At 46.5% G+C, this 22,266-nt stretch overlaps 1 protein-coding gene across 1 annotated transcript in view; it reads right to left on the bottom strand.

Moving 5' to 3' along the window:
- Window positions 1-707: 707 nt before the first annotated feature.
- Window positions 708-22,266, bottom strand: part of CDH13 (cadherin 13) — a 1,127,839-nt gene continuing 1,106,280 nt past the window's right edge. Inside the window, exons 12-14 of the mRNA XM_006152575.2 lie at window positions 11,009-11,242; window positions 7,681-7,899; window positions 708-769 (exon numbers count right to left, since the gene is read on the bottom strand). Coding sequence (XP_006152637.1) covers window positions 762-769; window positions 7,681-7,899; window positions 11,009-11,242 — 461 coding nt within the window. The 3' untranslated portion in view covers window positions 708-761. The remainder of the gene's footprint in view (window positions 770-7,680; window positions 7,900-11,008; window positions 11,243-22,266) is intronic.

The following is a 22,266-nucleotide window of genomic DNA, read 5'->3' on the forward strand; positions in this document are numbered from 1 at the left end:
CTGGCCCCCCAGGCCTTTTCCATCCTTTTCTCGGCCCCGGATGGTAACGGCCCCCGCCCCGCCTCTGCACCACCGTGGCTCAGGATCACGGCACAGGGTGGCAGTGGGTACGCTGCAGTCCTTGTGCTAAAGGGCAAGGACTTCTTTCTCGCTCTCCCTCTCTGTGGACCTGCCTGGCTGGGCGCTCACTGTTCGGGCTGGGTGGGATGGTGGGAAGTCACTTGGGAGCAAAAGCCACAGCTCTGTGGTCAGTGTGTGCTGAGGCCCTGGAGGGTTCAGCTGCCTCGGCGTCTCCCCGCGCTTTGCTGAACCTTTGGAGGAAGAATGGCATATCAAAACTAGGCTTCTCCTGTATAGTCTCTCTATATAAATACGTGTATATACACATACGGATACTCGGACATATACAGATACCAACCCACAGACAAAGCTGAGTGCAGCACTGGCTAGCAACACGTCAACACATCAGAAAAAGTAGTCATTGTTCCTGCTCCCAGAAGGTCCAGTTATAGGGCATGATCTTTAAACATTCAGGGAAAATTCAGAGGGTTCCATTAATTAAAGGAGGAAGGAAGAGGCTGTCAAAATGAGGAAGTACAGACTAAGTGAAACTGCAAAGAAAACAGAAATCTGGAACAATCGAGGCCTAGTTGTGAAGTTTGATAGCTGTAAACTGCGATCTTCAGATTTGGATAGATTTTTTTTTCCTTTTTCCTGTTGCTATGGAAACTTGGGAGTCAAGCTTCAGATGTCAGGAGTTCTCACAGACCTGAGTGGGAGAAGATTCAGAGTTAAGTCAAGAACATCACACTCGATCCAAAACACTGTAGCTAATGGCTGGAGAAATGACTGACAAGCTGTAATAAACACATTATAAACATCCCACCACCTAGGGAGTCCTTTGTTCTTAAGCGTAGCATTTGAAAACAGAAGGAATGGTTCTGCTGGTTCCTGTCTTAAAAAGCTGGACTTCTCTGGAAAAGTTAACGATGACTTTAGAGATGCTAAACAGCTCCTCTCCCTTCTGGCTTGTGCATTAGCACAAAGTTTAGCTAGTTTATGAGCAAGTGATTTGCAACTTGCAGACTGAGGATGGTCCCCTGTGTTCTTTCGTTACAGAGCAAGACACCTACTGGTGGTTTTCAGATGTAGTGCGTTAGTTTTCTAGTGCTGCTGGGCCTGATGGCCACAGGCTTAGTGGCTAAAGTGACAAAGACGCACCCTCGTACACGTCTGCCAGTCCCAAGTCTGAAATGAGTCTTATGGGGCTAAAGCCCAATGGCTGGCAGGGCAGTGTATCGGAGGCCTTGCAGAGAATCTGTTTCTTAGCCTCTTCTAGATCCTAGCGGCTGCCTGTAGTCTTTGGCTTGTGGCTCCTTCTCCATCTTCAAAGCTGGAAGTGCAGGACCACCGCTGACTCTGCTTTCCTCTGCTTCCGTGGTCTCTTCTAACTCCGCCTTCATCCCTCTTGTAAGGACGTGGTGACTAGCTTAGGCTCACCTGCTAATCCAGGATAAGCTCTCCAGTCGAGATCCTTAGCTTAATTCCAGCTGCGAAGTCTCTTCTACCATATAGGTAATGTGTCCACAGATTCCAAGGATTAGGATGAAGATACTTTTGGGGGTGATTACACAGCCGACCACATGTGGGAGCATGACATTCCCAGAGGAGACAAGGCGCCACGCAGAGCTGTGCACTGTGAGAGCATGTCACTTAAGGGGAAAGTTCACAGGACACGCCATCAGCGAGGGAGCATTCTGGAGCCCACCGTCCCGCCCCTGCTCATGGTTTCTCATTCAGGCCACCTGTGTGTGCTGGCTGGCCTAGTGACAGAGCCTGACACTCTCCTGTCCTCAGCACTGCAGTAGGGACAGGCTTTGTCACTATACACCCAGATCCAGTTTGCAAATCAGTCATGTTTTTGCCTGCCTTGTGTGCGTGTGCATGCGTGTGTGTGCACATGTGTGTGTATGTGCTACCTGACTCCTTGCAAGCACTTCTGTGTCCGTGCAAGTCCATCACTGAACACTAAGTTCCACTCAGAACTGACATTCCACGAGGCCACGTGAACTGCCGTGTCTGCCGTGAAAGCTGCCAAAGCCCACCCTCACTCCCAGGCTTCTGTCACAGAGTCTGACTCCAACGAGAGGGAAGAACAAAGGCGGGGATGAGGTGGCCTGCAAGTGCGGTGCGCTGCTCATCTGACCGGTGGCTGGGTCCTGAGACGAAGCCAGTCCTGCCTCCAGCCAGAAGTACCCCACACGGCAGACACTGTCAGGAGGTTATTTCGTTTTCCTACTGACTGGGCCTCACAGCCGAGTTGCAAGTCAGTTGTAAAATACGAATTATTGCTGAAGAAATCTGTTAGAAATAACATTTGAAAAGATGTTCTTTTAGGTTGGATAAATTTTCTTTTTTAGAGTCAGACATCGCTTGTATCGCTAGGCTGGTGCACTGTCTCTATTTTTGCGTCTAACTTTGGTTAGAGGCAGGAGCATGGTCTCGCAGCGCTGTCGTGTTGAGGACTGGGTGATTCTTGCTCATGAGGCTGTCCTGTACCTGGGAAGAGGTTGAGCCCCGTCCGGCTCTGACCGACTAGGGGCTACTAGTAGGAACCCCTGCCCTGGCTATGATGACCAAAATGTCTCTAGATATTTCCAGATATTTCTTAAGAGAAAAGTCACTTAAAAATAGAAAAAAAGGGGTGGAGGGGCAACACCACATCCTAGTGGTGAAGGGAGCTGGATCCCACATGGCGACTCTCATTTAAATCTTGATTCCAGAGGCTCGAAAAGCACGCTGGGTGTATGTGCATGCATGCCTCCAAATCCTGGTGGGGTGAAGAAAGCCCCATTAGGGGGTGCTTTTTCCCCACACCCCTACCCCTACCATGTCTCTCTGTCTCTCTGATGAGTGCACATGTTCTCGTAATTATAAAAAAAAAAGGAAAAAGATCTGGTTGAATAAGATCTACTAAATTAGTCTTCAGTCCCTTGTTTTCAAATCGGTCTCTCCAAATCCTGCTTTAAGTCAATTGAGGCTATGGTATACATGATCCCTCCGCCTAGGGCTTTCGAGATGATTACATGAAGTAATCTGTGTAATTTGTGCAAAGCCTTAGCTTACATACGCATGGTCACAGAGAGCCCTTGGGTCAGCTCTCGCTGTCCATGAAGTTCTATGGCCTTCCGGGGCTGTAGCTCCTCTGCCAGGCATGACTCAGGGGCCATGCACGAGCAGAAGACAGCCCCCGCCCTTCAGTGGGTGCTTTTTCAGGCTCTGTCTCTGCCTGTAATACATTTCACAGTAAAAAGAAACACAGTATTGATATGCTCTAGGAAATGCTAGAGAAGCAGATCGAGGAGGGCTTGAGTGGGAGGAGGGATTAATAGCAAAGGACAGTGTACTTTTCTCTTTTCTTTATTTGCCAGAGAGACACAGAGAAGGAGAGGGAGAAAGCACCCCCATGGGTTACACTGCAATCCTTCCCTCCACTTCTACCTTCTAGAGATTTATCCACGCATGCCATTTATAGTATGCACCCAGGGTGTTTTGCAAATTGCTGGGTCCAGGACTTGAACCACTTGATGGGCTATGTGGAATCCACTAGGCAACCAGGCCAGCCCAGAAACTGTATCTTTTTTTTTTTTTTTTGAGAGATTGTTTTTGCTATAGGGCACGTGTGCTCGCCAGACAGACAGAGAGAGACAGAGAGACAGAAAGCGAGAAATCACCCCCCAGGGGGGATGGTCACGCCGCAATCCCTTCTCCTCCATTCTCCTCTCGGGATCTTGGGCACGCACGCACACGCGCCCGGCGTGAGTTTTAAGCCACCGGGTCCGGGACGCGAACCACGGTCGACTACGTGGGAGTCCAGTGACATAGCCATTACGCTAACTGCTGGTTACCCAGAAACTGTATCTTGATGGTGGTGTGGATACACAACTGTGTACAGTTAAGAAAATCCATCAAACTGTATACTCGAATGGGTGAATTTTGTTGAATACAAATAATACCTTAATTTAAAATATCAAAAAGTGTTTAGCGGCTATCCGTTGCTCATCTTGATCACTTTAAACTGTTTTATTGTGACAGAGGTTGTCTTTCTCCAGTACGGAGTCATTTAATTTTGGTACTTGTTAAGATGATTCACCTGATCGGTGGTGTTTTCATATTCTTGCTATTTCTGACTAAGCCTAAAACAAGGGTCAGAAGTTTCTGGACAATCTGTCCTTTGAGACTCTCCTGTGTCATTCCACACAGAGCCATGGAGGAAAGGTGACTGACACAGCTGATAACAAGGCTGGCCTTCCTCCCTGGGCAGGGGCTAAGGAAGACTGTGCCTTCACCTGCGTCATTACCACACAGTCCAAACCACAGTGACAACAAATACAACTTCTTTACATTATTTTATTATTCTGGATATCATTAGTTTTATTTCCTTTCTACTCAGATGTCAGAGAAGGAAGTACCGATCCTTCAGTTCAATTTTCGGTTGCAATAAAGCTATTTATAGCATCACAATGAATTGAAATATTTTCTGTTACCTGATCCCATAATTGAGGTAGCCTAGCGTAAGTGTTGGCCTTACTGCTTCCTTACCTGGGGACCTTCCTGAACATCAGTTTTCTCATCTGTGCAGTGGGTGAACCTACCAGATCAAAGGAAAAAGTGTAGAAAGAAGCCACAGACCACTGGGTTTGGCTAATGCTAGACTGCTTCATTATTCGAGGGGGGAGAAAACCGTTTTGCTTGTCATGCTGTATGATGCGATCTGTTCCCATACCACAGTGGAGTTTGATGAGGGAGGCTTTCAAGCATGCACTGGCAAACCTCATTTTTTTAAAGTTTGCTATAGAGTACGTGTGCTTGTGGGGGGCAGGGAGGGGGAGAAATCACCCCTTGGAGCAGGGGGCCACATTGCAATCCCTTTTCCTCCATTCTCCTCTTAGGATTTTGGACATATACCTAGCATGTTTCTCAGCCTGCCAGATCCAGGACTTGAACTTTCCAGTCAGCCAGGGGGATCCAGCTGCCTTAACCGCCACCCCACGGGCTGGCCACCCCGGCTTTATCAGCTACAGGGATGGCCAGAGCGTCTCAATCCGCACTGCAGCAGAAACCAATCACAGGCAAGATGCAGATGAAAGGGTGTGGCCGTGTGCCAGTATAAAGGCAAGCAGTGGCCCAGTGTGGCCCAGTGAGCCCGCAGTTCCCTGACCCTGCTTCAAGCTGTGGTCAGAATCCATCAGATCACTTCCCCTGAAATTCTTACGAAGGCTATGGCTTAAGCTAGAAAGGTATTCTGCCCTTGCACTTTAAAATCTAGTTTGTGGTTTTAGAAATCGTTCCTCTCCCTCAACCCTTGTTTAAGTGTTGAGGCTCATTCTGTGTGGCCCCTGGCCAACACCGTGTTAACAGTGGCACCCATGGGTCAGCTGCTTTGGTGTCTGCTCTTACGAGACAGCGGCTGAGCGTAGGGCTCAGAAGGGCTGCGCGTGACCATGCCCCATTGTGGGCGTTTTTTCTCTATTACTCTCTGGCCAGAGCACATGCCCACTGGCAAAATAGAAACAGGCGCAAAATTATGCATGGATTTCAACATTTTTTTGAAAATACGCTTAATTCAATTTTTTCACAAACCTTTTGAAATCCCCTTGTATTACCTTTTGTCTACCCATCCATCCATGTCTCCATCTGTCTCCAATCTCCCATCCCTACCTCCTAATGCAGATTCATTGATCAAAATCTCAAGGAGACTGAGCCCAGGAATATGTACTTTTTAAAAACAGCTTATTTATTTCTTCCATGAGTGAGAGAGACAGACAGACAGACAGAGACGGTACCCCAACAAGGTCCTGATGCCATGCTCCACTTTCGGATCAGTCCCTAGTCATGGACATATGTGCGCCTGGTTTGCCCAGCAAGCTTTTCAAACTTAAACTGGGAATTTTGTCCTGTGGGACTGCTTCACAAAGTGTCCTGACTTACCCCTGTGAACCAGGAATTTGTATCATAAAGATGTTTCCTAGGTGGTCTAACATATGATAGCATTTAGGAACCACCGCTCCGACTCGCATGTTGCGTTCATCACGCGGTGGCAGCTGTGTAGAGCAAGCTCAGGCCGAACTGCCAGTCAACTCTGTTTCCACTCTTCCTAGTTGGCTTCTATTCTTCGTGAAGTTTATCTTCCTGTCTTACCTGAGCTTCAGTTCTATAAGCTTCTTGCATACCTTTTTTTTGGAATACTGGTACAGTCAGGTGTGTTTTGCTCCCTGCCCACAACCCCCTTCCTGGATTTGAGGTTTTCTAGTATAATCAATATTAAGTATTTCTATGTTCATATCCTTCCTTCCTTCCTTCCGTCCGTCCGTCCTTCCTTCCTTCCTTCCTTCCTTCCTTTCTCTTTCTTTTTCTTTTTTTTTCCCCACAGGGCACATGAACTCCCTGGAGAGAGAGACAGGGAGAGGGGAAGTGAGAAATCACTGTCCGGGAGAATGCCCATGTGCAATTCCTTCTCCATTCTCCTCCTGGGATTTTGGGCATGCATGCACATGTGCTTGGCATGATTTTCAAGCCACTGGGTCCAGGACTTGAACCACGGTCAGCCATGTGGGAGTCCAATGCCTTAAGCACTATACCACCTGCTGGCCCCCTAATTTGTACATTTTTATCGTTTGGGCTATGAAGGCCCTGACTGGACATCTAAAATATTCTAAGTCTGTATCAGGAGAAAGAGATACGAGCTGAAGGAACCAGCACGTGTTCAGGATGTCACCAGAGCAGAGGATGTCAGCGTGTCCAGGAGCCCCACAGGCGGCCGCTCATCACGATGGTGCCTTAGAATCACCTGGTGAGCCTTTGAAATGGACCAACGTCTGAACCACACCTCCAGGCACAGGTAGCGTCTGGGCACGGGCAGACACCTAGTTTAAAGTTCCCCAGGTGGTTCTATTGTGTGACCAGGATTTTCCTAACCGTCAATTTCCCAGCGTTCTAATTCACAATGATATGATACTTCCTCAGAATGTAAATAACAAGGTTCAAAAGCTTTGGGTGGCAATAGCTATATGAGAATAATTGCTAAAGTTAAAATTGAACTAACGTTCCATAAATAGGAAATAGCTGACATGTATTTATTCATTTTATGCTCACATTTAGATTACTTAGCATAATAATTCATTTGTTTAAGATAATGTTTCATTATATTATAGTCGTTACTATCAGACAGTGGAAAAAAAGAGGGAATTATTCATTTATCTTTGTTCTTACAGTCCAACGTCCATCCTTGAATTCTCAACTTTTAACCTTGCAGACTACTCTGCAGAATACAGAGAAATAGCCCCCTGGTAGACCAGTTAGCTAATCTGGGCACCTTTCCATTGGCTCAGGTTGAGTGGCATTTGCGGAAAGTTTGCCTTATCACCTGGCTTGCAGGGTAGCGATGGATGCCTTTGCAGAATTCCTCTGACTGGCTGGCGGGGAACTGTTAAAATGCCTTTAAACATTAGTGGGGACACATTCATATGTAACTTTTTCTATCACACAGACATAAACGGAAGATGAATGCTTCCTCTGGGGTAAATTATCTTGGAAGATAAATGTAGGAAAAATGGCTTTGTGAACCCGGTGAAACAGCACTTTCCTACCTGAGGGTGCACCGGAGTGAGGCCGACTTACCAGCTAAACTGCAGAGAGAGAGGAGTAGGAGCGAGGTCACGCTGAAGCGCAGGGCTCCCGCAGAGTTGCAGTCCACTTTGGAGTTCTTGCAGGAACACACCTGTACCCTGAGATCTGTGATGTTCGTCATGGGTGGCTTCCCTGAATCTGTCACCATAATAGGCAGGTTGTAGTTTGCCTTGTTCAGGTTTTGGAGAAGGCTGACTAGGGCGTGTGTATCTACGAAGACAAGGACGGCCTTTGTGAGAGAGATTTAGACTTTTCCAAATAAACAAGGGAGATTTTGATAATTAAAATCACACAAAACAGGCACAACATTTTAATTTACAACCACAGGAATGTTTACATTTAAATTAATCGACATCAAGTAAAAATACAAACTTGTTCCTCAGCGGCACCCGCCACATGCCAAGTGCCCGGTAGTCACGCCGGGCTGGTGGCTCCTGTACTGGGCAGCACAGAGAAGGGCATGCCTATCACCCCAGCTCTGTGAGTCTGTGCTGCTGGGATACACTTCGAGGAGACCCACGTGTGTGACAACGATGCCGATGAACTCCCGCGCAGTGTGACACCCATGACACCGCCCTGACGACTGCATTTGACAGCCAGCACATCGAGGAGTGTGAAAATCCACGGCTCGAGGTGTGGGCAGGACCCATGTGCTGTCATAGAGCAGGGTTCTGCAGTCCGTTTTTTCCCATTAGGGCATGTGTTACCATCAGAGACAGACAGAGCAAGCAAGCGAGCAAGCAAGAGAGTGGGAGCACCCCTTGACAGGTTGGCTACATAATCCTTTCTCCTTCGTTCTTGTTTTGTGATTTGGGGCATATATACATACATGCCTGGCTTGTTTTTAAAGCTACTGGATCTGGGAGTTGAGCTGCACAGTTAGCCATGTGGGATCCAGCCATCTTAACCCCCAGGCCACTGGCTGGCCCACCAGTCCATGTTTTTGATCAGTCTTCAGCCCATAGCCCTAGATTCGGGTGGAAATGCACAGCTTGGGAGCAAGGCCCTTGAGCTTCCCTGCCACTGCTCTCATCCCATGCTCAGTGGGAGTATCTGCCGTGACCCAGGCCACTGGGTGGCATTCCGAACTGGTCACTCCACCTGGCCTGTTCTCTAGCCTCAGGCTAGTCTTTTCTTTTTTTGGAGAGATTTTCACTATAGGGTGTGTGCGCTTGCCAGACAGACAGACAGAGACAGAGAGACACAAAGCAAGAAATCACCCCCCAGGGGGGATGGCCACGCCGCAATCCTTTCTCCTCCATTCTCCTCTCTGGATCTTGGGCACGCACGCACACGTGCCCGGTGTGAGTTTTTTAAGCCACCGGGTCTGGGATGCGAACTGTGGTCGACTACGTGGGAGTCCAGCGACATAGCCATTACGCTAACTGCTGGTCCCAGGCTAGTCTTTTCAATCACTCAGATGACTAGGGATTGTTTTTTTTCACTGCCCCTTTCTGAGCATAAATAGTGCTATGTATTCAGAGAAGAAAAATGTGGGATAACAGAGTTTAGAAGACATGCATCTTTTAACTAAAATTAGGACAGAAAACAAGAGAATGATAACGAACAGAAATGGACAGGGGAGGAAATGACCAATGTGACAGTTGCCCAGTAAATGGCAGGGGAGCTCAAGGAGGTTTCCCATTTCCCTTTGGTGGAGGTTCCAGTTGGCAAGCATTGTTGATGCTTATTCAATCTGACTACAGTCATAAACACTAGCAAATAAAACACTAACACCTCAAACAAGAGAAGGGCCATTTTAATTAAAAATAATCAGTGTAACAGAATTCATTCTTTAGAAAGCAATAAAATAGACAAAAAGGCAGACAGAATCAGTAACAGGAGAACGACACTAACAAGATATGAGATAGGACTTTAACAATAGATGCAACATTTTTTAATAGAATATTTTATGCATGACTACACAGCACATTCTCAACACTTGGAGTGGGTAAGTCCCTGTCCCCTTCAAAACTTCTATCACTGTAAGAACTGAGAACCCTGACTGGGTCGGCAGAGGAGAACTCCTTACTGAAGACAGGATATGTGCATGTGTGAGCTCGCTTACTTTTGTTATTCTGGCTTTATTGGAGGACAAGGTGAACTCAGCAGTTCACATTTGGGAAAGAAAGAGGGTGAGGCACTGTGGGTAGAGGGCTAATTTCTTAATTCGGTACACAGGTATTTCAGTCTAAGGCAGGTAATGAATATTGGGTTAAGTTTTGAGTTCCGTCTGCCTGCATGGAAAGACAGGTAGAAAGAGACACTGCTTGTAAGTGTCGCTGAAGAGAGAACACATGGGAGAAGGTGTCAAAGCTGATGACAGAAACTAAGGATGTGAAAGACAGGCCAAGGTCACCGTAAAGACTAGGTTAAGTTTGAGGAGTTCGCAGCAGAAAACAGAAGACCAAAAGCCGAAACTTTGCACAAATTCTCTTCTGGGTCTAGCAGATGGTGTAATGTTTATGTCGCTGGACTCCCACATAGTCGACCAGGGTTCAAGTCCTGGACCAGGTGGCTTGAAACTCACACCAGGCATGTGTGCAGACATGACCAAAATCCTGAGAGGAGAATGGAGGAGAAGGGATTGCAGTGTGGCCATATCCCCTAAGGGGTGATTTCACGCTTTCTGTCTCTCCAGCAAGCACACGCACCATATAGCAAAAATCTCTCTAAAAACAAAAAGACAGATGATCTTTCTAGTGCTTCTTTTTTCTCTAGTCTTTTATGAAGGCAGGCGTACCATGGAAAATCTCTCCACAGTGAAGGTAGCATACAGTTCTCTGTCTCTGACATAGGAGAGACAGTTAATCCAAGAGATGTAGGGTAGTTGGGGGATGAAGAGACCCCTCTTTTCAAAGGCTGAAGACCGGGTAGATTGGCCAAAGAGTCTGTGGGGGTTAACTAAAAAAGGAAGGGGGGGGGAAGAAAAAAGAGTCACAGTCTTGTGAGTGGGTACTCCGAGTTGGCAGAAATGTGGAGACCACAGACTCGTCAGAACACTGGGTCACAGGTCCAGTGTGGAGTGTGCAGGACAGACAGACAGACTAGGGTGTGCGAGAGAGGGTGAACAGCACACGAAAGATAGGGAAGAAGCAAAAAAAGAGAATGTCCACGTTTGTATTCACAGGAGACGGCTATTCGGCATCTCTACAAACTGTATTTGTTTGCTGGTGGGAAAATTGTCAGTATTTATACAGCGTAAATAACTAAAGCCATAAGGGACTCCTCCAGAGAGCAGGAGAGGAGCATTTCAGGAAAGAAAAATGAAGTTCAAAGTCAGAAGAACATATCAATGGGATGTTTTAACCGGACTTACTGTTGATCTTGGAGATTTTCCAAACTTTATCAGGAACAGTTTGTTTATGAATTTCAAATTTGAAAGGATCTGTATTTGGGTGAAGATCCTTATCTGACGCTCCCAGAATGACTACGCTGAGGTTTTTGGCGTCGTCACAGACTTCAGCCACAGTGGGGTAAATGAAGGGGGCGTTGTCGTTCACGTCTTCCAGCGTGATCAGCAGAGTGCCTGTGCCAGTCGCCGGAGGGCTGCCTGCGGGACAGATGGGAGAAGTTAGTACATGGCAGGTGGGGTGGCGGGCCGGACGGAGCTCTCCACGGCAGTTTTGGCAATGCATAGTGGATATATTTTGCATTTATTATGAGAAATTTTGAACAAGACTAACAATAATAGATCACATTTTTGTATGAAGTTTAGTGGTTGACAATGTCTTTTATCATATATAAGACTTCTGATCGAAGTTCTTCAGGTTTAATACTTAGCCTTTAGAACGCTCAGCTCCGGACACAGAAGTCATTCTAACACACTGAAAGTCACTCAAAGAATGGAGAGAATGAATACGGCCTTCCCTTTCTCATCACAGTAAGCCTTTCATGGAAACTGCCAGGTACTCGCTTAGGCGGTGGTCTAGGGAGGAGGGGCGTGTACGAGGGAGAGTTCTCTGGGGGTAGCGTTATGCTAACTGCGGGGTTGACTAAAGAGTAAAAAATCAAATTCAAGATTTTCTTTTTTGGGGGTGAAAAAGGGTGTCAGCTGGCTGACAGTGCCACTGCGGGTGCTGTGGCTGACCGGGCGGGACAGGACAGGTTTACGAGTGGGCTGGTTGGTTAGAAGTGAACCGGTCAGCTGACTGCGGGAGCAGTGGGTCCATTCATCATACAACCTTCGGGGCTTATTTCTAAAGCCTTTTCTTTTAAAACCCAATATTTTAGAGAACATTAGTTTAAGAAGAGAAGGCCTAATAATCACCTAATAATGTCACTTAAAGAAAGGGTGTTCAGTCCAACAAGATTCTGCTTGATTTTTGTCTCTGAATCCATTTTTAATCATCTATGTGTTAGAGGTTTCCTCTTGGAAAAACCATTTACCAGTGGTTTCTGATTTTCTATGAGAAAGGTTAGCACCAAATCCTAAGTGTACAGACTGGCCTGTCCCGTAAAGGACGTGCCGCCCTCCCACACTGCAGTCCCGCGCTGCAGTTTTACACGGTGGCTGTGCAGTGGCTCTGGGCAGTACTGCCTAACACTTGGATCCGTTTTATTTTTCCTGCTCTTACTTGCACTTAACCAGATTTATAATTTTATCTTGTACTATATTTATTCTGTGAAGTGCACACTAAATTTGAAGTGAAGCTTCCTGATCACACGGGGTTGGAATGGAGCCAGAGAGCAGCTGTGGAGAACAGGCAAGGCCCGTCCTCATGGAGAAACGACGAGCTCTTTCCAGGGGCGGTGTGTTACTCGCACGGTCAGTAAAAGAAAGCGTGTACCGTGGCCTTTGTGCAGGTGACACTGAAAGAGAAGGGACAGACGACTGCACCGTGAGCGAAGGGGCGCTGCTGAGCCTGCCTCATGCCATTTTTCAACAATTTCGTAGCCTCCAGCGGTGCCACAATGGAGCCTTGCGGAAGGGCCTGGACCGTGTAGGACCTGGAAGAGGATGAGGAACTGTCTGGGAGGACGCGGGGTTCTGCCGAGTTTCAGGTCAGCTGTGGGTCAGTGCGTTGGCCTCCCCACGCACTACTTCACACGGAGACGTCAGGTGCCACTGTGGACTGCTTCCGTCCAGGGCGTGCTGGAGGGTGGCACAGGATGAGGCTGGAAAGACGGAGTGGGGCATGGGGCCATGCTGGTTATGACAGGAGCCCGTGCTGAGGCCACAGACCACACAGAAGCACTGGAGGTTTTTTCAGGAAGGTTATGGAACTACAGGTGGGAGATGTTAGTCATTGGAGCCTGGAGACCAGAGGTGGACTGAGTCATGACGTGGGCAGCTTGAACAGGAGAGAAATGTCTTGTATTGGGGACGAGGTACTTGGGTGAGGCTGCCAGAAGGGAAGCAGGAGGGTGGTAGGGAGTGGAGAAACCGTGTGTCCAGCGTGGATCGTGTCCCCAGCCCCCGTGTCACTCAGTGATGTCAGCGCGCCTGTGTGGAGGTGAGCGGCTTAGGGGAACTGTGAGGCTGAGTCAGAGGTTGGGATCATTGGCCTCCAGATACATTTGACACCTCTCTAGTGAAGTGGGTTATGGAAGGGGGAAGTGGTAAAGGCCGGAGAGTGGGATCGTAGGAAACGAAAAGGTGAAAGAGCAGAGATGGTTTTGCAGAAGACATAGGGAAGATGGACTGGAGGAGGAGCCAGTGATCAACAGTTCAATGAATTAGCACAACCAAAAGCGATAAGGGGTGAAGAGAAGGCCTGGGGTTTTCAAGGAGAATGTTACTGGTTGCCTCTCTGGGAAAGGTTCCCACTAACAGGAAGAGACCAGCTCGAGGGGGACGAAGCAGGGTGTCATGACAGACAGAGCGGGTGCTCCATAGTGGGGCTGGTGGAAACTGAAATAGAGCAACACCCAAAGACAGTTTCCGAGTAAACAAATAGATAACTGCTGAAATAGTAACACCAAGGTAGTTAATTATCCGGAGGGTGGCTATCTCTAATGCGGCATGTCACCGCTTTTGTTAGAGCAAGCACTCAAAAGAAATGCATAATTACTCTGAAGTTGGTTTTTCACTGTCAGCTTTAGTCATTTGGCTAAATTTCTTGATTGAAAAATTATTTTTCTCTTTTTATTGGACTAATTGAATATCTAGAAGAATCCATTATATTTTTCATTCTGAATACATTATGGAGTAAAGTCATTTGGTAGAATGGATGAGAAGGCGTTATGAGCGGTTGAAATATGGCCACGAGAACCAGCCTTTCGTGAACTTAATTATACTGCCGTCTTCAATTCCCCGTGTGCGAGTCCCAGGCTGGGCTGGTGATGTCTTTTTCCGGAGTCAGTAAAGACGAGCTTGTTTCTTTGGGTGATGAGGTAAAGCCTGGGTTTACGAAGTCTTCAAGGAAAGAGCCTCTCTCGTTTATTTGCACAGGATGGAGAAAAATCACAGTCACAATTGAGATGTAATTCAAAATGTAATGGCTCTTCACAAGCCCATTTGACTCTAGTAGTTTCTGGGCCCCAGGAAATACTGAGTTATTCTCTAGATATTTAGCAAAAATCCCTTTCTTCTTCTTGCCCCCTTTCCGTCAGCAGCTCCTGGCCCTCTTGGAACCACTCTGCAACCGAATGTCAGAGGCAGAGCATGCTGAGGGCTGTGCCCGTCTGGCTTGGATTTTCTGTTTCAGTGGAGAAAACGCTTCAGTTTGAGCAAAACATTGGGACGCAGATCTAGAGCAGGACTTCCTCTGAGTTGTAGCTTCCCTGGAGGAAGTCCCCGGGTCATGTTCTCAGGGGAGCTATTTTAAGGACAGAGAAGCAGCCCAACCTCTGAATGTGTGCAGGGGACCTAGCTGTGTTTGTTGGGGCTTCCTTTTTTACAAAGTCAGGAGTTGAAAAGGCCTCCGAAACATGAACCAACCCAGTCAGTGAGTCTTCCATGTGGTTGGAAGGCAGGTTTTCCATTGGGAATCTGATGAAGGCCATGGCCCTGCCTCCAGGGAAATGCACCTGCATTCCCACCAACGGTCTACAGACTGGCTAGTGTAGCCACTGGCTTGTGCAAGTTCAGAAGAGTGGATCTGAGAAGGCTTCGTTTTAGATAGTGAGCGTGGGCCCAGAGAGGTTTAGGATGGGCTCAACTTGGTGGGTCTAGAGCAAGTCCTAGCTTTGATTTTTATACTAGAAACTATTATTTACTTGATTCTATCAGGCTCTCATTTCATCCATGAAAATAGGATGGCTGGGGAAGGTCTTTGCTCAGAGAGGTTAGTGAGAAGGAGCTAGACCTCCAAAGTGGAGTGCGTGACTTCCATGTGGAAGATGACTCCAGGTAGAGAAGGAACAGGATGAAGGTGGAAAGACAGGCAGGCTCTTGGGAGCAGGACCTTTTTATAGGCATGGGCCTCTGAAGGCAGTGGTGATATATAACTCAGTGACCCCAGCATCCAGCTCTGCAACACCAGACCCCAAGGTGGGTTCAAAGCCTCATGACTCGGGAACGCTGCTGGGGCCTGGGCTCAGCCATCAGGAGAACTGCTGTATCTCACACTCACCCTCGGTGTGAAGGCGGGGCTGGGAGGACTTCCTTACTTCCCCAAGGACAGGCTGGAACATGATGGTCTTCACATTCCCCCGCTGGGCCATACTTCAGAAGGCATCTTCCCAACTTCAAGCCCCTGACCCTCTGCTTCTTAGAAAACTCACAACTAGAGATTCTTTCTCTGCCCCTCATAGATGTTCATCTTCTCCCAGCCTGTTGCTAGTTTTACAACCCAGGAGTGTCTTTCTCAAGGACCTGGAAACCATCTCTTGGGAATGTAAGGGTCAAGAAGGAGGTTGTCCTTATCTCCCAGTCTCTGTGGGATGGCCAGAGCCTAACTTTAACAAATGCCAATAAGCAAACACAGATGGCCCAATCACACCCACCCAGCCTCCCCCGGCATCCTCTGGTGCTTTCACACTGGCTCACTCCAGTGCTTAAAAGCCTCACACCTTCTGTTCGAGCAGAGTGAGTTCAATCTCTCTCCCCTATGGTAGTAATCTTAAATGAAGTCTTCTTTGACTTTTTTAGCCCTGTCTTCCCCATTTTTCTTCCATGGGGCTCGGTTGTTGGCCAGGCTGGAAACTCCAGGGGCTCTGCTTGTGATGATCCAGGTAGAACACAGGTAAGGCAAAGGCAGGGAAACGAGATGACGGGTAGCATACCCATGAAAGGAAGGTTCTGGAATGAATGATAATGTAGCCCTGCCACACCAGGGGTGCTGTGGTATGTGCACCATTTTGCAAGCAATTTAATGAGATTGCTTTAAACACGATTTGATTTTAATTTGTAGGACAAAATGAACGCATGGTTGGTCCACAAGGCACTGTGACAAGTTTGTAAAAATGTATGCTAGTGCTTTATAGTCAGGGGTTCTCTGAGAGCTGTGGCCTAATGCCCCCACACTCAATCATCCCATCCCTGAGCTCTCTGGCTGTGGGCCGATGACTGGCGGTTGTGACCACCTGTGCCCACCTGGGCCAGAATCACAGAGCTCGAAGACGCTTTGGAGCTGCGGTTGGCAGTGAGCACGGGTGGAGAAGGCGGGAATAGTCCCCGGTGTGCTCCCCATGCTCACGGCCAGCAGCACGCTGCTTCATGTGAAGGCCTGTGGGGCTGAGGCAGCACCAGGAGAAGCCCACGTCCCATGGGGGTCCCCTGGCATTGCATTGATGCTGTGAGCCTGGATGCGATGAGTAAGTGTCAGGCTTGTCTTTTCCTTTTAATCTCTGGGATTTTATTCTATTCAGAATCTTGACCAAGCAGGAATTCTCTACTTAGCTGAAAAATGCAGACTTTTCTGGTAGGTTCCATTATTTAGAAGCTGAATAGGTTTATATCTTGTGATTAAAAGATACATCTGAGAACAGTATGATCCTACTTTAAAAATATATCTATGATTAGAAAGAGATATACCAAAACCCAAGTAATGATTCTCTCTCCAGGTAATTAACATAATGATACTTCCCTCTATTTTAAATTTTCTTTACAGTAATCATGATTACTATAATAATCAGAAAAGGAGATGGGAAACTCAAAAATTACACAGGGATTAAACAATGTGGTTTCTGATTTGCTCTTACTCTTCATGATTATTTTTTACAACGCATTGACATTAAGTAACTTTGCAGAATTGTGCAATCACCTCATTTTTGAATATTTCCATCCGTCCCCCCAAAAGCCCTTGGGTCCATTTGTATTGGATTGTCAGAAAAGTCATGATGTATTTTTGTATGTTTTTAATATACAAAAATGTGTCATGACTTTTCCAACATCCCAGTACTAACTCTCCACGTCCACTCCCGACTAATCCACTTCTATCTCTACAGATTTGCCTGTTCTGAACGTTTCATATAAATGGAGTAATACAATAGCATGGTTTTGGTCCCGTCACTTAGTTCGCTGTTGTCGAGATTCATCTACATAGTGCCAAGTGCCAGTTCCTCCTTCCTTCTTACGGCTGGGTAACAGTCCCTGGTATGGCTCGTGGCGGGGTGTTTATCCACTCAGCAACTGATGGGCTTTTGGGCTGTTATGAACAATGCTGCTCTCAACATCGACATACAAGGGCCAGGTTTACCGGAAATCCCTAGACTAGTAAGATCAGATCCTCATGCATCTCCCTGAGAGAGTCCCTTTAACAGAGTAGGGTCCCTGGTCTTGCCACAACCGGACAAGCTGGTCTCACGGGCGGAGAACATGAGGATCTCAACAGGAACTTGCAGGAGCTACTGCTGAGAAGTGCTGGAAGGAAGTAGATTTTTCTAGTCACTGGTCGCACGTCTTCTGAGGGCTGGGCCCACAGGCACACAGTGTGGCCTTACCTTGGGACTCCTGGGTACAAATGGCTTTGTGTGGAAATAGCGTGCCCAGGTAGGCTGCCCACGTGGAGAAGGAAAGGCGGGGAGGCGGAAGGGAAACTGGAAGCCCATTTCTGAGCCCCAGGGAGTCTAGCTTCAGGACTCTTCGCAGTCTGGTATCTAACCGGTGTGCGATAGATGTTCGAATCTATCTGATTTGAAAAGGCCAAGGCTGTATCACTCTCTCCGTACTTACGGTCCTATGTGTCTACATTTCTACAGATTGGCTTCCATTCTGAGAGCAGTAATCACGTGTAAAACCAAGCCCTCCCTGTCTCTCCAGAGGGAGAAGAGAGTGAGTGGTGGAGTGTGGTCTGTGGATCTGGGACTCAGGGGAGGAAGACACCCGGGACAGGGAGACAGATCCCAGCTTGTGCTCAAGGAAGCTTGAGGCTCAAATTCTGGGAGGATAATCGGTAATGTGGGCTGGTAATAAGAGGAGCCAAGATTCAGACGTGGGCTCTTGGTCCAAGGCTTTTTTGTGGGAGCAGGACACATGAGGGGGGAGGTCCTGGTCAATTACCCCGAGTCTCCCTGGTGTCTCTGTGAAGCTGCTGCACCTCCACTAAGTGGTTCTGAGCATATAATCCCAGAGCTTTCAGCTCCTGCGCATGGAGCCCCAGACTTAGCTTCACCTTTGCCTTAAAGCTGAGAGTGGGCCAGGTCCTTTCTCTATAAAGTCACCCTTGTATTGTTTTGCTTATCCCTTGTGTCCTATTTACTTAGGCATGAGGATTTGACAAATCATTTTTAGCATGTGCCTCATAAGCTGCAAATCTTATTGTTTTTTTGATTCATAAGCATTTCTTAATTGCTTTGCTAATAGAGATCTTGCCAATTTCATTTTAGAAAGTGCGTATATTGAAACATTCAATAGTCAAACAATAGCAACCAAAAAACCCTGGTAGGAAATAAGTTTGCAAAATATAAAGCCAGGTCTCCATGTGTAACACTTGATGTAGAACTGAAGCAATTATCTACACAATTTGGACTTGAAATTGTTTTTAGAAGGACCAATAATCTGAAAGTGAACATTTTTCTTTTTAAATTAACTTTTTGGCTTTTGTTTCTATTTTACTGACTTTAGGGGGAAAAAAACAAACAGAGGAGTAACTGATTTGGAGGTCACGTTTAAACATGAGTTTTCTTCTATTCATTTAGTCAGTCAATAGTCATTTGTTGAGACTCTACTTCGGCCTGGCTGGAAATGCACTAACTCAATAGTGTAGGCGCCTGCTTTGAAAGGCGATGATATGACAGGCACGAGTGTGTGCACGTGAAAAATAGTGTTGTCATGCAGAAAGAGGGGCCACGACAAAGTGCTTGTGGCATGGAATGATGGCCTGCCTGGGCTAGATCACAGGGTTCAGAAGAGATAGCCTCAAATGTGCTAAAAATCAGAACGCTGGGTGGAAAGGACAAGGGTTGTTTGGGGGGAGGAAGTGTGGCTGTTCTGTGAGAAACTGCTGGGTGCCTGGAAGAAGTGGATGTGAGTGAGGAGAGCAGCACAAGGAGACCAGCCAGGAGACCAGAACTGCAATGGGGGCTGGCCAGGACTTCAGTGAGCAGAGGGTGGCTCCCAGGGGCTGGAAGGAATAGGGCAGGAGCCTCAGAGACGATGCTGTTCAGCGTGGTGACTGGGTGGTTGGCGATACTACTATGGAGCTGGGAGATAGGGAGTACACAGGAGAACCAGCTCAGAGACACTGTGACAGGATGAATGGAACAGGTGTAGATGGGGTTGCTGATAGTATTTTAATGACCAAATTAGTTTCTTTCCCACAAAAATGAATTTAAAATATGTTTAAGATGGTTAATTTGTCTGGTCAACATGGAAGTGTCCTGTCAGGTAGGTGAAGGTTGGCTTCCCCAAGTTCATGTATTGGCAACTTAATCCCAATACAGCCGTGCTGGGAGGTGGGGTCCAATGGGAGGTGTTTAGGTCCCTGGAGGACTCAGGTCTCTCAGCCTCTGTGTGGATCAACACTGTTATTTTGGCAGTGGGCTTCTTTCAAATGCTAATTCAGCCCCTCTTTTCCTCTCTCACCCAGGTGGTTCCTTTGACCACATTATTTTTCAGTAAGAAGGCCCTGACCGGATGTGGCTCTTCCACCTCGGACTCACCAGCCTACCACAACCACGAGTCACATGAGCATCTACTGTTTATACGTCAGCCAGTCCGTGGTGTTCTGTCAGAGCAACACGAAGAGGACTAAGACATTCCTCGTTCAGTTAGAGGCAAGCTTCTGGGACTTGATGTCAATGATGCTGAAGGAGGCATTTTCTGATTTAATGCCTTACCCTGAGCGAAGGACTCTGTGGTCCATCCCTTCTCTAGAAAGATGCTCAGCTTCCCATCTGGGTCTGTCTCAGACACTGAGGATTTTGCAGTAAGTTTAGAAAATCAGTCCACAGCTCAGTTCATGTTAGTTCACTGAAACATTCCTTAGGGGGTCAGTAAACACTAAGAACTTCGCATTCATGATCTTCAGTCCTTACAACAGCCCAGTGGACAGGTGGGATTAATCTCACTCTGCCGGTGGGGAAACCGAGGCTGAGAGACAGTAGTCTCACTTCTACAGTCACATTGCCAAGATGTGAGCAGAGCGGGTCCCTCGGTGCTGTGGAGCGCCAGGCCCCGTCTCCCAGGACCTCGCGTGCTGCAGGCTCTGATCGCAGGCTCTCCATTACCAGAGTGCAGAGTTCTTTTATGGGGCCGTTTTGTCAGTGACAAAACTATAACTCGTATGTTCAACATGATTGATATCTTACTGGGACTTGAAATAACGAGGAGTGATGGCTAGGTCTTCAATTTATTTTTCTTCCTCAATTAATATAACAGCTAAGATAAGGGGTGTTAAACTGGCTTAATTGGGTTGCCACTATAACTAATGGCTTGATTTTATCCAAACTAGCATTTTTAAAGTGGAATCAATCTAAATAATCTTATGATATCCCCCATGCAGTCTAGAGCTCAAATCTATGAAAAAAAGAAATGAGGTTATCTCACTGATGTTCAGGTCTCCTCCTATTCCCGGTCTGGGGCTGCTGTTATTCAGTTGTTCAGTAGTCATTTACTATGGAGCTGAATAAATTTTTTTTTTCTTTTAATCAACCTAAATGCACTTTGAACATTTCAATTTTGAATCAGCTGACATTATCAGACCATCTATCATACAGAGGACTAAGAGAAAAGACATGTTGAGACGTGATATATCTTAGCCCCTCGAAAAATCATTGCCTTTTTGTATTCCTTTTTAATTTTACAGCTGTTATGCATGGTTCTATGTCTGTGTGTCTTCTTGATAACCCACATCACAGTTTTCACTGAGAGACTCAAACACACTTTATACAAGTTGCTAAGTCATGAAAACATGCTACTGAGTTAAGTGGCAATTTGACTGTTTTTATGCTACCACTTCCCTAGTCTTTTAAGTGGAAATAGATGGGGAATATGACACTTTCAATAATCATGCAAAAACTTAATATGGACTCTGGAGACGGTATGGGCTTCCTAGTTCAAACTATTTCATATACACTGAGTCTTAGGAAGCACTAACAGAGAGATTTTACACACACACACCCACCCCTTCTTCTAAATTCTGAACAGCATGGGTGCTAGGATAAGGGCTTTTGGATTTACTGATGCAAACTATTTGCCTTTGCTGTTTAGAGTCACCATTTAGATCGTCTTTGAGGACATAAGAACCCTATTCAGTAACAATCATGGAACACTGAACTCTACAATTTCTGAGCAGGAGGAAGAGTGAAAGAGGTCATGGGTGAGGGAGAGATGGAAGACCAGCCCGATAGAATCTTGAGCAATAGTGGCAAGCCAGGAAGCAGCAGCCACCAGGCCTTCCTCATGTGACCATTCCCAGTGGGATTCCAGAACTCTTATGAGAAATCACTTGTGACAGTTTCCAGCCCACATCAGACAGTGAGACTAACATTTGACCTTCCTGGTGATTATCTGAGCAGAAGCAGTGCTCACACTGGGATATTCCCAGTGCTAATTGCTACTGCTTTTGTTGTCAGCACATCCTCAAAGGAATTTCATTTTATTGCATTCCTGAGTGTTTTCTCTCCCTTTTAGTATTTTCCTTGAGTTGTTATTATTATCATTGAGCAATAACATGTTCTTGAAGTCTTTAACAAAATAGCTCCTGTACTCTGAAGCTACTGTCTTAGCTCTTTTCAGAAAATTTGGACCACATAAAGCCAATGATATTCATCTGAAAAGATAAATGCTTGCCAACATTAAAGGTTATACCCTTGTAATCTACAGGATTAAAGGCTTTACTCGTCATTTAACTACAGCTAGTTCTAACTTACCAAAACAAAATCATTTCAGTTATATTGAAACAAAGTGATCAGGGAGTTTGTAGCTCATTAAAACTGGTAACAGTTTAAGAAAAATACTATGAGTATTCTTTTGGTTACAAAGCATCTTTTATCTATAGCCTAAGTATTATCAATATTATTAAGCAAAATTCTAGAATTCATCTATTCAAGTCTGAGACTTCAAGCTAATAAGTACAAAGTCTCTTTATTTCTATTTACATAAGATCAATTTCCAGCCCTTTGTCTTTTGTATTACTCCAGTCTGATTTCATAGTTTCTAGCTTCTAGGAGGTACCCAAAAGAAAACACTCATTTTGATACTGCCTTATAATTATTCTGAATTGAATAAGTAGAGGTGTGTGTAGCAAG

The sequence above is a fragment of the Tupaia chinensis genome, unplaced genomic scaffold (assembly GCF_000334495.1).
Source record: "Tupaia chinensis unplaced genomic scaffold, TupChi_1.0 Scaffold000355_1, whole genome shotgun sequence".
Taxonomy (NCBI): domain Eukaryota; kingdom Metazoa; phylum Chordata; class Mammalia; order Scandentia; family Tupaiidae; genus Tupaia; species Tupaia belangeri.